The 16,318-nt window shown below is 51.1% G+C and overlaps 1 protein-coding gene across 1 annotated transcript; it reads left to right on the top strand.

The window, feature by feature from the left end:
- Positions 1-856: 856 nt before the first annotated feature.
- Positions 857-15,877, top strand: LOC119102697 (uncharacterized). Its single transcript, XM_037226155.1, has 3 exons — positions 857-1,067; positions 1,556-1,656; positions 14,688-15,877. Exons 1-3 carry the CDS (start codon positions 857-859, stop codon positions 14,913-14,915), a joined length of 540 nt encoding a protein of 179 aa, XP_037082050.1. The 3' UTR covers positions 14,916-15,877.
- The last annotated feature ends 441 nt before the right edge of the window (positions 15,878-16,318 follow it).

Raw genomic sequence — 16,318 nt, 5'->3', positions numbered from 1 at the left:
TGCAGGATTTCAGAGGATATTTGATATTTGCTTTTTTCTATTGATTTTTGAAAGCTCCAGGAATGACAACGTTTTCCGATGTTGGTAAGGAAATCATTACACGTGTGGGCCGTGCAAGGAAATTATCACAACTTGCAGACACCCATCCTTGCACAAGAAACTTTTCTCGTTGGAAAATGTTCTTTGTAAACTATAACCTTGGAACATAGCGGCTTTTTAACACAGCTTGTCCTTGGTTTTGCTACAAACGAAGGGCCTTCGGATGCCAGGGAGTAAGTTTACAGCTGACACCGTTGCAACATGCTGATGGCCCTCCCCCGAATTAAAAGTCCTCTTATTTAAATTCGTTTTTGCGTGCAACGCTATGGGCTTGATATTTGCTTGTGAATAAGAAGCAACCATGCGTCTTAACCAGTGGCCTAACACGACAATCCATCAAGTTTGTCCGGAAAATCGGTCACCAATGACTACTGTTGTTTACCTTTTCGGTGTTGCTATTAAACACAGCCAAAACCATGTTCTCGCGGAATCCACATCCCATTAGGCCCCCAAACGTTTCCGATAATGGAATTGCTAGCAGGACTATTCTACCCGCTAGCATCTGTTGCACAGTGCCCGGAGTTGTGAGGTTATATCTTTGGCTACTGCAGTAGCATTGGCCAAGAGCAACACTACCGTCACCAGAAATGAGCTGATTATCTTTCGCATTTGCCACCTAACCTTTTTCAAGAAATCTACCACATATCTCTAAAGCAATTCGATTACCCGAGGACACAAACAAGTGATGCAGGTTTTCGAACAATTCTGACGATTCGGCATAGCACACTGTCAAGCTCAATTTTAAATTCCCCAAAAGATGAAAGAAATGGCCCGCTGCGTCTTCCCTGTGGTGGAGCTGATGCAACACATCCCCTCTTGTCGGTACCGCAGCGATGAAGCTGTCCGTGACGCTGCTGCTGGTGACCTGCTGGCTGACGGCCCGCGCCCAAGAGGGGCTCATCCTGACACCGCAAAATGCAAGGTCACTCTCGACGACCCGGACGGAGACTGCATCATCGGCGAAGCCAGTTAAGCCGGTAGGGGTGTGGGCGCTTGGGTTTAGGTCCAGTACTGACGGTGTGAGGAGATTCTTGCTGTTCGGTTCCGGCCTTATGCAGCTCACTGTCAATTATTAACTACACAGTTAGGTCGAGTAAATCGAACGGGAGTGGAACGATGCACCTGTCCGGTGAGGCGTCTTTGCGAACATGGGTGATGTCATCGCTCTGTTGCCGTTGACGATTGAAGCCATTGGATATATCCTCCATCTTCTTAAGACATCGCAAAGCTGTCGGGTCCCTGCGTCCACCGTCCCCGGGGCCTCAAATCACTGGACAGGACGGCCGTTACGCCGGGCCGGTGACGCAGGTCCGCTGATGGAGGCTCACGCCTGGCATGTTGAGCTGAGCTGGGACCCCCGGCACGAGTGACAGGCTCAGCCGCGGCAGCCGGGCCGCCGGCTCCGGCTCCGGCTCCGGCTCCAGCCGCCGTGACGCCATGCGCCTCGCGCCGCCAGGAATAGACTACCCGAACCTGCTGTCGCGGCCGCAGACGTCGTTCAACTGCGACGACTACGAGTACCCGGGCGTGTACGCCGACGTGGAGGCCGACTGTCAGGTGGGTCATCGGGCCGCGGCACGCGAGGAGAGTGGGGGTGGCACGGGGTCAGTGACGCGGCACCGGCCGGCAGGGGGAGGTGCTCCTCCCGTTGACGCAGCGGAACAGTTGCAGTTGGGAGTGCTCCGCACTGCCGTAGGTTGGGACGATGAGGTGTGAGTTGTTCCCGCATGGGTACAGCTGGAGATTACCTGGTGCGAGTTAATGCTGCACGGATGTTTTTAGGTGAAGACCGCCTCACATTACTCCCAACGGGCAAAGCTTTGATTGTGAGGTCCGCTGCATCGTCACCTCTCGTTGCATTTCCTGCAATCCTAGAGATATGCAAAAGTCTGCTACCAAATAAACATTCAGGATTTTTTGGCAGGCTGGAACTAGAACTGATCTGCAGTCAGACCAAGCATGCAACGAATGTGACAAATGACACGCTTACACCATCGGGCTTCGGTGAAGGAAACACAGGCTTACAGTTCGGCGACAAAAAGAAGACATATCCAGAGAAGCGCAAATGCCCCTTGGTTAGACCGAGGAGTTCCTTACAGAGTTCTTTTCTTTTCTTTGCACCGTTGCCCACTGGTACCTCAGGAAGTTGCAGGTGCCGAAATGCAAGCGTGCCATGAACGAGAGGCTGCAGGTTTTCACATCACTAGGCTGCAGGTATAACAAAAACCATGCTTCGTCCCATCTGTGGTGCAGACCAACCCCATGAGCAGCGCAGTCCACAAAGACCAGTGGTAATGCTGTCCTGCGATCGATGGACCAGAGCCCCTGGATGAAAGAGTGGAAGTGGAACGTGTATGCATAGTGTGTCGAAACAGATTTTCTTAAGTAAAGCGCATAATATGAAGGAAGAACAAAACAGACATAAAGAATAGAGTAGCAGCAAGGGTGAAATAAACGGTCATGCATCATACATCATATGGTCATACATGTCATTGGGTCATGCTTCCAATGACATGTAAACATGTCGCTAGACGGTTAGTGATATCTAAGTGGATGAGTATCTGAAGGTTGACAACTGTTACTTGCTTCACAGCAGTCCTCTGCGGTTCGTTTCATCGTGTTGGATCACCTTCTCACTAACGCTGTCCACATGTTTGATAGTCACGTTGCATTTGCATGGATTGCGCTGCCTTGTGTGGGGCTCGAGTAAGCGGTCGCGGCTTATCCTGATACATGGACACCGAGGTCACCACAAGGCGTCCGTGCAGCGCCGCGTGCTGCTCGAAGCACACCGAGCCACGTAAATCGGCGATTAGTATGTGGCTTAAGGACCCCTGTTACGCAATGGCAATGCGTCCCTCATCCAAGTATGGTATGGGCGGGTATAGTGAGATTTCTCTCCAAACAGCGTTGACGCACTCGTTACAAATCCTGATACCGACATCGATTTCACTATAAACGGTGACCGTGGATGATCGAAGGCAAGTATAAATGGCGTGGTTAGAAAAGCCTACTAAATTTCAGTCTCCTGTACCAAGCTGTTTCAGAAACCACAAGCCATGATTGACGGAACGGGCTGAAAGAGACGCATGCGCAGTACGCCTGGTGCAGACGTCTGCTCACTACATCGTGGCGCAGAACCAAACAGGTCATGATTTTTGGCTTTCGAACCCTTCGCCGAAAGCCCTCGCTCTCAGATATTTCGTTGCATCGAACCCAAAACTTTATCCGGAAAAAAATGTCACTGGTGCAGTGCAAATGATTGACGTTCTTGCAAAACTAGTTTGCAGTTATTTCACCTGAGGCGAAAGGGCTGCAGAGATGAACACGGTGGCAGCAGAATATACGGCCCACTCATAGCAAATACGAAAAAAATGTGTATTCATCAGGCAAAGGTGATTCTTTCCACGATGCATTTCGGACACCACTGGAAAAATAGAGATTACGGAACATTTTCGTGCTCAATGATTAACGAATGATAAAAAAGCTCAACCAGCTTGATGATTTTGCTGCTCCGATTCACGGGATAGTTTTTTGTGATTTCATTTTCCGTTGTTCGTTTTCGTCTGTGGGGTCGTGGTGTGTGTTTCGTCTGGTGTTTCCGCTGTGGGTCGTCCACGGGCATGCCGAGACTCATCACGAGAGTTTTGAAAACGCGAACTGTCCCCTGGTTGATGCGGGGGACACTGAGCTAAGCGGTCATCTCTGATTGGTTGTAGAACTACTTCTGAGATGAACTCGCTTGTTTGGTATTAAGTGGTAATACATGGTATCTCATTTCTCCACAAAACCGATGCAGAATGCTCGTTTACAGGCGCCCAATTCACTGTTGGCAGGTCGATGACATTTCAGATCAAACGATATCAATAGCTCATGGTCTTTAAAATAAGATTTGGCTATCGTTTGTAACTGAACTGATTCACAGCACGGCTTTTACCTGTTTGGTTGACAAAGTGTCGCTCTGTGCTGCAGAAAATATTTTTGACGCTTTGTGTTGGCAAGCATGGTTGAGCTGACTTTAAGCCATTGACTGATTGCACCAATCGGCCAAATTTTGCCCGAAATCAGTATTTGGCTAAATTTGACCAAATCAGTCGTCGGCCAAATAAGTCATTGCAAAAACGCAGTCGAACTTGCTCAAATCGGGCACTTGCCGATTTGTTAAGCACATGAGTACAATTGGTTTTTGTTTCGGTGCTCCAACGAAATTAAATGAAATGTTCCACATTTGAAGATATTAAAGCAGCCATCAGGTATGGTGAGATAAGCTTACTTAAAGCTATTGGTCTACTTTTAAGTGGAACAGGATGCTCTAGACAGTTGCAGCTCTAGACAGGATGCTCTAGACAACTGGTTCCGTGCTTACTAGGTCTGCTTCTTAATACGTAATTGTACCTCGTACGACAGTGAGTGAAATCGGTTGACGGACGGTATATCTGGAAATCGCGCTTATGAACACCAAACATAAATGACTCGGCAATTATGTGCCTACTGACCTTGGTCACCGCATGGCCAATGGAGTGATGGGATTTAAATGGCGTTATCATGGCGTCATGTGTGCATGGGTGATAATGCAATTATCTCCGCGAAAGTCTGCACATCTTCGCGAGTGTACACCTGGGAAACAAGAACAGTTTAGGTCTTAAGAAGGGCAGGGCTGTGAAGTGCACCGAATGATCTTAAAGATGGCCCTTTCAATTCAAAACCCCATATAGATGTGGAATATGCTCCTTTTGAAGACGCAAACGATCCTTACTCCTGCTTCTACTAACATTCGACCCCCTCCGCCAGCAACGCGAGAGGGAATATCCCTAACCATGCCGAAGGTCTGACATATTCATGCGTTGGTACCACGTCACTCCGTGCGAGGTCGTTATGACGATGGTCCATGAACTGCAAAAACATTTCCACCGATGGTGCGAGCTCACGCGATCCAACCAACGTCGCTACCATGCTTCGCGCACCTCCTAAAAGCGGTGCACCGCGTTTCGCATTGCGCAACAAGCTCTGCTGTTTTTGTGGGCTGTTTTCTCGCGCCGCACATCTCCACTTTTTCTCCCGTTCTATACCCCTACCATACCACGCATTCAACCTCACCCACTCGCCGCACGGTTTTCCTACAAGGTCGGCATCCCTCGCGGTCGCACGCGCGCGTCGCGCGCCCCGTCCAGCCGGCCCCGAGCGCGACCCGCCGGTACCGCGAGATTCACCTCGGGCCGCCGGCGGCACTGCCTAATCCGCCGTGACGCGGCCGCCGTCCCGCCACCGGAGTGGCGACAAACCGGTTCCCATGGTCGGGCCGAGCGAGGGCTCGCCGGCTCGCCCCAAGCCCCGGGGCCAGCCCGCGGGCGCCGCTCCCTCCCGCCGGGCGAGGGGCTTGTGGCAGACAGGGGATTGGGTCCCAGAAATGGGCTTTGGATCCCCAAACAACCCTTTTTCAACAAAGTCGGACAGATTTTGGATTCCGGAAAGTCGCTTAGTACCACTGCAGGGAGAATATGGGATCTTGGAAACATCCGGGATCCAGCCCTCAAGGTTCAGATTCCGGTTGTCCATTTCTGGGATCCGCGAAGCACGTGTGGTCTTGGGGCGCTGGTTTTTGTCGGCTGCCGCATGCAGCGCTGTAAGCAAATGGAAGTGGCCGGGGTGTCTGTCGGCGGTCTTGAAGTCTATCCACTCATCCGACGCGTAATAGATTGTTTTGAAGCATGCCGCCGTTAGCTCCGCGGGAACAGCACAAACAGACCTGCTGCGAGGAGGGACGTCTGTGCGAAGTTCCCAGCGTCGATGCTAGGTCTCGGCATCCAAAACATTAAAAGGTTCCTCACGCATGGCTAAGGCAGCAGGGCAGGGAAGACGTCAGATAAAAAGCGCAGTAAAGCAGGGGAGACAACGGCACGGTGAGCAGAGGGGCGCTGGTGTCCGGGTGGCGGCCCCACCGAGGAATACAGGCACCGGGAGACGACAGGGTAGGGAAGTTATCGGCGAGGAACACGGCGGCCCTGAACGCTGATCGAGTGTGCCTGAGCAGTCAACGATAGGCAACTCTTGCTACACTGACGGAAACCATCCAAACGCTTGGCGTTTCCGCGGGAACACACGCGGCAGTGCGCCTATATGTGCTCCTTGCACGGACCAGCCCCGTCTACTGCGAGGCAGCACCACGGTCGTGCACTCACCATTGCGATTCGCTCGTCAGTGACGATGCCGCTCATTCAAAGGGCCTGCACCCAGTGACTGCCACGCGCTTGCAGGGATCATAGCTTGGCGAATCAGTCAATGAGCTGGGAATGCCCTGGAGGCCAAATTGCACCACGTCATTTTCAGTCACCGTGGGGCGTTTATTGCCTTGCAACATGCTGTACCCGCAGCCGCCTGATGGGTCACGATACGGGCCGACGGCCGCGCCGAGGGTGACGTGTGCCGGGTGGAGGCCAGCCCGTAATTGCATAGCCGATTGTCGGCGACCTTGCCGAACAGGCGTCGTGCACGCCCGCTTAGCAGACAAAAGTAGGGGCGATGACGTCATTGCAGCATCCCTCTCTCAAGGTTCGACATACGTCGGTTGGACGACAGGTCCGCCGTGTAAGCGTCGGTTGTCATGATGATCGGTGGCTGCAGGCCGCTTGACGTATGATGGTCGATGGCTGCAGTTTGCTGAGGTCATGATGATCAGTGCCTGGGGTGTGCTGAGGTTATGATGATCACTGGCTGCAGCTTGCTTGACGCAGGATGATCAGTGGCTGCAGTTTGCTGAGGTTATGATGATCGGTGACTGCAGTTTGCTGAGGTTATGGTGATCAGTGGCTGTAGTTTGCTGTTGTCATGATGACCGGCGAATGCAGTTTGTTGAGGTTATGATGATCGATGGCTGCAGTTTGTTGAGGTCATGATGATCAGTGGCTGCAGTTTGCTGAGGTTGTGACAACCGGTCACTGCAGTCTGCTGAGGTCATGATGATTGGTGGCTGCAGTTTGCTGTGGTTATGATGAACGGTAGCTGCAGTTTGCTTAGGTCACGATGATCGGTAGCTACAGTTTGCTTAGGTTATGATCATCGGTAGCTGCAGTCTGCTGAGGTCATGATGATCGGTGGCTGCAATTTACTGTGGTTATGATGAACGGTGGCTGCGGTTTGCTTAGGTCACGATGATCGGTAGCTACAGTTTGCTCCAGGTATGATCATCGGTTGGCTGCAGTCTGCTGAGGTCATGATGATCGGTGGCTGCAATTTACTGTGGTTATGATGAACGGTGGCTGCGGTTTGCTTAGGTCACGATGATCGGTGACTGCAGTTTCCTAAGGCAATGGACATCTGCAACACCAGTATGCCACTGCAATTTTCGGCCATATCATTCGTCAGCCGTGTATTTCGACTGCATGTTTTTAAATTCGGCTGCACATTGCGTCGGCTGTATTTTCGGCATTTCCCTGAAAGCAAATGCAGGGCGACGCGTGTTGAAATCGTTGACATATGTATCCCGCCAGCGGTATGTAAAGCTCAGTCTCGTTGGCGGCCGTCCATAACCGCCCACGTCGTGGACGTCCACTGGCGGCCATCGCCGACTAAGTAGTCGACTAATCACCGACAGCGGATCATGCCTAAGCACAAAGGGTTAGGGCGTTTGTTTGTTCGTTTTTCGCCGGTCGCCGTGGCTCTCGTCACCAGAGGACGACTATCGGGGGGCGTCGACGGACATCACGGGGCGTGCACGAGGGCAGTGAGGACCGGCTTAACTTGTTAACACCTTAATAACCCAGGCAATGAAATGCATCAACGTGTAAAAGGTGCAGGTCATGGACACTCCGGTAAAGCACACGAACATATGTGAACGAGCATCAGCCGATGGGCCTGGAGAATGCGAACAAAACATGCAACTAGGTCAGGCACAGTCACCGCGTGCGCCTTGGTCCCGACCTGAGAAGACTCAGACGTCACACGCCGAGATCAAGCACGCTGTCCCTTCCTCTGCCTCCCCTGCCCTCGTTTCTTCCCTTTACAGACATTTGACTGCAGCCACACGTCATGTGCAGGTTCCAGAACAAGCAAAGCAAAGAGGTGAAGTTTTCGATAGTTGTTAACAAGTGATCAAGACACACTTTGCCAAACCTGGGAGTTTGGCTCATCCCAGCTCAGTTCAACATGACACAATGAAATGCGGGGAGCGGTTTTTAGTTCCAGAGTCAGTTTCACGTCGATGCATGAGGATTTGGGGGTAGAATTGCCATTAGCCTGACGGTGAGTCATTGGCTTGCAAAGAATGACTTCAAGTTGCAGGCCGTCGTGGTCGTGCCAGTTAAATGGGCAATCAAGGGAATACCACTGCAGATCTTGCACAATGGGCTTTTTATAAGTGGATTTTTTCATAGTGTAAGTGGATTATTTTTATAAGTTATAAGAGAGCGTTTCTCTGCTGCTGCAACTAAGCCACGCTCACCTCATCTCCGCCTTACAGTGACAGTTGGTGGAATGAAGCCACGCTCACCTCATCTCCGCCTCACAGTTACAGTTGGTGGAATGAAGCCACGCTCACCTCATCTCCGCCTCACAGTTACAGCCTGTTCATTTTTATTTGTTCACTTATTTATTTCATTTAATTACTTTATTTATAAGTTTCGACACAGAGCATTTAGCTGTTGCTGCAACTAAGCCACATTCACCTTATCTCTGTGCCTCGCAGTAAGAGTCTTATTTTTTCTCAAAAGAAGTAACACCCTTGACAAGATCTGATGGGTTCTGCGGTGGTGGTTAACCACCTGCAGGAACAATCGGCCTTTATTCAGCTCCTTCCCCGAACCCCGCTGGTCGTGGCCCGCAAATACCTCTACTCAGTGAACAAGGAGCACTCGACGAACCGGAGGTGCTGTGGCTGGGTTACATGGGGTGTGCAGGACAGTCTGACCCAGCACGCGACGAGGCGAGACGAGGCGAGGCGAGACGAAAGGTGACCGCCAGTTGGCCTGCGGGGCGGTCCGACTCAGCCAGGGACGAGACGAGGTGGCGGCCAGTTGGCCAGTAGGACGGCCTGACTCAGCCAGGGACGAGACGAGGTGGCGGCCAGTTGGCCTGTGGGACGGTCCGACTCAGCTCGGGACGAGGCGAGGCGACCGCCAGTTGGCCTGCAGGACGGTCCGACTCAGCTCGGGACGAGGCGAGGCGGACCAGCCAGTTGGCCTGAGCAGGACGGTCCGACTTCAGCTCGGGCCGAGGCCGAGGCGACCGCACAGTTGGCCTGTGGGGACAGTCCGACTCAGCTCGGGACGAGGCGAGGCGACCGCCAGTTGGCCTGCGGGGGCGGGTCCGCTCAGCTCGGGACGAGGCGAGGTGATCCGCCAGTTGGCCTGTGGGACGGATCCGACTCAGCGTCGGGACGAGGCGAGGCCGAACCGCCAGTTGGCCTGCAGGACGGTCCGACTCAGCTCGGGACGAGGCAGACGGATGACCCACCAGCTGGCCTGCAGGGCGGTCCGGACTCATGCTCGGGACGAGGCGAGGGGGCGACCGCCAGTTTGCCTGTGGGGACGGCCTGCTCATGCGTTGGGACACAAGAGCCCCTTTAGGCTTTCGTATGCGATCGAATCCGATCCTCAAACCATGACTGTGCGTTTGCGCGCCGGATCGTTCGCTGGAGCACAAGGCCCCACCGCTTGCCAGACGCCCGCCTCCTCATTCCACGACGATTCCGGGAGCCCGGGAAGATAAGACGCACCAGCCCTCGGCTCAGCCATCCACCATTCTGTAGGGCGGATGAGATAGTTAGTCCAACAACCGAGTCGTGCAAGGTGCCAACAAGGGACTTCCTCCCTGAACTTTCCTCAGCACGTGACTTCACCGGCTTGTCAGTGGAGTGTACTCCCGGTGGCTGAGAGGACAAAGCGATGGTGACCCAACCGCGAGGTGGTGTCCTTGGAGCCTGAAGCTGCCACAAACCTTCGAACCTCAAACGTGTTCATGACAACGTGCCAAAATGTGCTTTTCCTTGACCAACTAATTTATTACGATGGTTACGCAAAACAAATGTCAGAAACGCTGCACACCAGTGGTTTGGACCATGTTTTGAGTAAATATTCCCCTCGTACTGACGCCCGACTTGAGAATTCCGAGGGGCTTTCAACTTTAAGGAGAAGGCAAAATGACTTCGCACCAGTGCAGAATTGATTGAGGACTGTCGCAAAAATACCGCACTGCAGATGAGGGATGTCTCTTCTACAGCACTCAAGTTGACCGTGACAGCTGCGACTTCAGCTTGCGGGGCGTAGCTCGTGCACTTGCCCTGACACGTATTCGTCGTACGGATGTAACAACTGCAACCGCTTCTGAGACGGCATTGCAGAGCCAACCGGTGTCGAGAAGATCTGTCGTCAGATCTCCAACACTTCACCAGCTTCCTCTGAGGCGGCCGCAGTCCGTACCAGCCGGCAACTGACGTGAGCGGAGTGGAAAAGCAAGCAAACTGGTGCAAAAACGTCACCGGCAGAGACTTGGACGGCAGGGCCGCAGGGTTTCCTGCAGCCACTCGGGCACCAGCAGCAGACCTAGGGCGCTTTGCCTAAGATATGATCATGTGGAGCTTTAGAAAATCACTCATATCAGAAGGCGTGGCGGTAGCGCAAATGAACGTGAATCAACCGTATTTCATGTGACACGAGTGACTAATAACGATTTGCGTTCCACCGGTGATCCCAAAAACATGACAGCCTTGCATGTCGCAAACTAGTAAATAACGTCCAAGACCAGCTGTGATTCAGACCCTCGGCCCCAGTTATTCATGGTGGCCTATTGACATGATACCCCGGTAATAGTTCATTCAGAAAGTTGAAATTGCTGACTTCCGTATGGTGCATAAGATTCGTGGGTGGCGTTATCTTGCTGTTTCGCACAATACGCCAAAGAAGACTTCAACGTGAAAGTATCGCGACGGTATCCTGGTGTTTTAACAACGTGATGATGTCCGTTTTTAAACTGCCCTACCCATCCATGGGTTATAATGCTGCCTTGATTCTTTAGAAGCCAGTTTTGAGGCATGATGCAGCTCCAAGAAAGTGCGTGCACGGTTTTTTGGTGAAAGGCTTCGATAAAACCCTGTTTTTTCTTCAACGCATAAATGCATGGAAAGCTGGACCAGGATAGATTTAACAAGACGTGGTACAAAGTAAATATTATTTGATTGTCTTCTTTGCTGAATCAAATACTTCTGCAAAAGCTTACGCCAGCAGCAGAGTTTCTTCACGATAGACATCAGCCATGCATTTCTGTCACCCTGCGTATCACATTTAGCATGCCTGGAAACGCTCTTCAAACCATAAAGCGCAGTTAGACTAGATATCTGCTCAGGCCTACATGTAGCATACATTAACGTCGCCAGGCTAGATGCCGGCGCGCGGAGTACATTTTGTTCACTTGCAGCTTGTAAGTACAGCTGTTGTACCCCGGCAACAAGGTCGTGTTAGATGTGATGATATATTCGCATGAACATTGCGCGAAGCTTACAAAGCAAGCGTGAGGATCAGTCGGGGCAACTAAGCTGTCGTACAACGTTAAACACTTCGCACAGGCCTTTGTCTACTGGAAGGTTTATTGCTCAAAACCGATTCAAATGTCAGAACGGTTTTGTCAAGTAGCGTAAAAACACTTTCCGTACGATTTTTTTTTACCAAAGGAGACAGCACCCTCCAGGAGTCATAACTGTCACCGCTGTCCATTGTGTGGGCCGCTGCAAAGGCTTTGTTGCATCTGCAATGCGCCGATCGGCCCGGCGCCGTCGGGCTGTGTGGCGGAGGACGCGGTGACCGTCCTTGGCGCCGGGTATTTTCGTATGGTCACATCCGCGCCGCGCCGGCGGCGTGATCCGAGCCGAGCGGCACGACGCGGCGCAGAGGGCGCCTGGAGGAGGCCACCCGCGGACGGCACGGAGGCGTGGGCCGCGTCGCCGCGAGCGAGCGGCGGCCGGTGGACATCCTGCACCCTGTCAGAGGGCATGTGTCGACCAGCGGTAGCGTTGGGGGTCAAGGGGGATGAAAAGAAACACTTGGCATAGCACCAGTTGTGCTGGTCCGTCTAGTCTCGACATACAACACAGGTAGGCCATCAATCTCAGGAAGTTTGTCAGATATGCACTTAATGGAAAAAACAGTGCTGCAAACATTTATTGTATCGGCATAGAGAGGCCTCGTGGGGAAGCGGGGGATTAATTTAAGATCCAATAGGCACGAAGAAACCCACAAAGCAAATGCAAGCGATGCGTGTGAGTGGGATGCAACGCGAACGACTTGGATCTGATGAAGGCGATTTGACAAACTGAAGTCCACCTATGCATGTTTGTGTATGTGGGTAACTCTTCGCTACTGCAAACTGTGGTCAAAGAGCGACATCGTCCCTTTCCTTATGCGACGTCCCTGACATAGCATTAGTCGACGCTTAACTCCTCTTTTCAAATATGGCCTCAGTCTTAGAGCTCTTGGGTTCCGGCACGGGAAAGGATCAGATACGAATGCAGCTGCTCCTCAGCACCTGCTAGGGTGTTCACAATCGCTGCAGCTCGTGCAGGCCTTGGGTCTTGCCAGTTAGTACATTATATGATACAATTCTGTGGTCCGTTTGAGGAGTGCAGTTGGTCCAACCGTAAGCCATACCTTATGACATACCCTTTAATGCTCAAGAAGTGACTGGGGCAATGTTCCAGAGAGTGTATCCGCGAGATACCGCCTGTGAAAAATACGAATTTCGCAATAGCGCGTTATTCATTCCCCTGTTATCGTCACGCGCAATAGTCGTGGCGGGAACTGCACCCCTACATCGTTGATGGGCTTAATTACTGTTTATGTCTTACTTTTGTCTAGTCTTCAACGTAAACGTCCAAATCTGCAGCACATTCCAAGCCGAGACACCAAACGGATCCGCCCGTCGTGCAGTGCATGTTGACTTGCAATGCGTAGAAGAGATGATGGATACGCCATGGTAACCCATATATATATATATATATATATATATATATATATGCATATATATATATATATATATATATATATATATATATATATATATATATATATATATGTATGTATATATACATATACCGAAATGTGTCCTGCATCTCACATATTGCATGCACTTCAACTTTTTTCCTTCGTTCAAGTTTTTCGTTCAATGCTTTTTCTCAAGTCTATTCAATTACTTAAGGAATCTAGAAGAATAACTGAAGATGTGAAATGCACATTGGTAATGCAAACTTTTTTCAATATGGTATGCGGCATGCCCAGTTACAGAAATCATCGGTTGCACTTGCGGAGGAATAGTTTTAATGCCTTGCAGTAAGACAGACACGTTTGTTTGCGCGGACTGGGTAGAGAAGGTCAGTTATACAAGTACTCAATTCTCACCGGAATTCCTTCTGAGGATAACTGCAGGAGATATGCGAAGTACGCGCCACGCAGTATCGAACCGCATATTAAAGCGGGAAGTTCTGTATTGAGCGCACTGCCGGTTGGCATACCCCGCAGACTTATCGAGGCTGACTCGGCGGACACGTATGGCGAGTGTGCGCTGCAACGAACGTCGACGTTGGCAGTGTTTGATGGGTCACAGCCGTGGAAGCAGGATCCATCCGCATACATTGCCAAGGCGTGCGCAGAAGGGTCGGCACTCACTAACACTCTTCGTATTCGCCACCTCTCCTAGCGACTGGTTCCCCACCCAGCTTCCGCACCCAGGCAGTTCCGTACATTTATTTCAACTACATGGTTTGTTTACATATGGCGTAATTACGTATTGGTTGCTGGCCAGATTTGTCCAAGCCGTTGGCATTTTAGACGCGCAACAAGAATGGCTAGGGCTTGTGTGTATTTGAATCGGTTATTTCGGCCTGCGTTGCTCGTAGCAGTTAACAGCTTTTGCTCATGTATAACGTGCCAGTAACTTCATGAGACAACAATGCAGCAAAACAGACTTGCTTGTTTGAGCGGATTGGGTGGAGGAGGTCAGTTATACAAGCACCGGTAATTCTATGGTAACCTCTGCAAAAATGCAGTGATAACGACGAGTGTGATTAGCCGCTAACCCTATCCGAGACAGCATATCAGAAAAACCTTATCATTTAAGCAGCTATGCCATTCTAGAAATATAAGCCGGAATTTAGCATCACTACGCGAAGGACAGAAGCGCCGTTTTTTGTACCGCCGTTGTGTGCCTTGCGATAATGCTATCTCCTCAGTATGCAATACATTTTACGCCACTTATCCATGTGTTTTCAACACCACTTGACACCAACAAACGCCAACCACAGCGCTAGAAAGCCAGTGATGTGTCTAGCGAAGCTTAAACGCAAGCTGGTGAAAAAAGAACAAGCGACATCAGTTTACAGGCTTTCCCCATAAAACAAAATGGGAAGAATTTGGGCACATTAACTTATCTTAAGTTTGACCAAGCTGCGTTTAAAAAGTGGCCTGCTTTGAAGACTTTGATTTCGAAATGGCTAACTTCGCCAGCCTGCACCAGCATATTCACCCAACCTGGTCCAAAACGGCGACCACATGTCTCCTCCTCGTCCGTCTCATTTGGTCGCTAGCTGAGACACGCCCATTTTTTTGCAGCTGTTCCACGTGTGTCCGCCAAAGAACGTGCTGCGTAGCGGGGACCCGCGAGACCGGCCCACCACCTTCCTCTGCACACCGGGCTCGCTCTTCAACCAGGAGTACCGCGTCTGCGACTGGTGGTTCAACGTCCAGTGCGACAAAGCGCCCGAGTTCTACGCCGACAACAAGCTCTACTACAAGACCTCCATCACGTCCAACAGCCTGCTGCGGGACGCTAACATATAGTGGGAGCGGCTGCAACATGGCCGTCGCCGCTGACGACGCTGGTGGTGGTCTTGCGGACTAGTGTCCGCGCTGTCCCTACGGACTAAGATCTACAGCCGTCTTTGCGGACTAAAGCCAATTCAGCGCGTGTGATGCATTTCCTTGCTCGAATTGGGTGACCTTTGGGTAAAAGGAATGGTTAAGACAGCTGAAACCGAAGCGAGAAATGTCGGGGCTGGCGTCCATCACAGCGGGTGGCAAGACAAGACGTTGCGCGCGCCCTGGAAATGACCAGCTTCATTTTAACTTCAGTATTCGAGCGGCGCTGCAGCTGAAAACACCAGTGAAGTGCATGCAGTGATTTGCCATATACTACTACCCTAGGCCGGGCAGTTGATCGATCAGTTGATTTTGTAAAGGCCATATACAGGGCCTCCAGCTGCAATGAAAGTGCATGGTCGTCGGGGACACGCTCCACCAATGGCGACTGATGTGGGACATTCCTAGAAATCATCTGCCGCGTGATGGCTGCCTTGAGTTATGCTAATGTTTTAGCAAAGCGTATGCCTCATGGCAAGGCTTAGACCAGGCATCTGACGAGCTAAATCCCTATGTCTTGTGACCGGCCTTACATTCCGTTCCGCACAGCTAAACTTGGAGCTGCCAAAAATGTCATGCTCACTCGCGCAGTCCAGACATCAAGTGCGCGTTGTACAGATTGCACATGGTTTATGTATGCGGAAGTGAAAAAATGTTCGTACGGTCGATATATCAGTCCTTTGCAGGTTTTATCACGTGTTCTTTGCAAGTGAACTCCATGCGTTTGTCACTACGTTGGCTGTTTTACTCACTAAGATGGTTATGAATTCGAAATGTTATATCTCTCGAAAGGGATTTCAAAACCTTTCGGCGTGACACCTGCAACAGTGACGTTTCGCAACAACTTGATAATAAATATACTGTGATAAAAATACATTGTGTAAGTGTGCTGATCGCGATTTCGGATTCCACCGGTGATGTTTTGCCTAAATGTAGCCAAAGAATCATTTGAATAACAAAATTACGGCTAAGGATGACGTTGCGAATCAGAGGATCACGAGCCAGGGAGGGCGTACGCGGCCCATTCGTATTAATGCGGATTAGGTGTGTGAAAGTAAGTCTTGCTAGATAATGTAAAGCTTAAGTTAGTACAGAGGCTGAGTTGAGCCTCTTGCATTAAAGCTTACCTATCGCCCTCGCGCACTATTGGATTACAGTGTCATCATTTCACGCCGCTCGACTTCGCTCTGTCTCTGTCCTCTGCTCCTGCTGCTCGCTCCTCTGCTTCTGCGCCTCCAGCATCGTAGCAAACCACTAAAAATCGGGCTACCCAGCAAAGATCTCCTGTCAAAATCGATACAAGGGCTGATCTGTGAGAGCGATTT

Source organism: Pollicipes pollicipes, unplaced genomic scaffold, assembly GCF_011947565.3.
Source record: "Pollicipes pollicipes isolate AB1234 unplaced genomic scaffold, Ppol_2.1 Scaffold_5724;HRSCAF=6776_pilon_pilon_pilon, whole genome shotgun sequence".
Classification (NCBI taxonomy): Eukaryota; Metazoa; Arthropoda; class Thecostraca; order Pollicipedomorpha; family Pollicipedidae; genus Pollicipes; species Pollicipes pollicipes.
Note: the sequence above shows the minus strand (reverse complement) of the source record. Positions and strands in the feature narration are given on the sequence as shown.

Coding starts and splice junctions, on each gene's coding strand:
- LOC119102697 (XM_037226155.1), top strand. CDS start 857: ATGAAAGAAATGGCCCGCTGCGTCTTCCCTGTGGTGGAGCTGATGCAA. Junction 1,068..1,555: donor CTGCATCATCGGCGAAGCCA/GTTAAGCCGGTA, acceptor TCGCGCCGCCAG/GAATAGACTACCCGAACCTG. Junction 1,657..14,687: donor ACGTGGAGGCCGACTGTCAG/GTGGGTCATCGG, acceptor ATTTTTTTGCAG/CTGTTCCACGTGTGTCCGCC.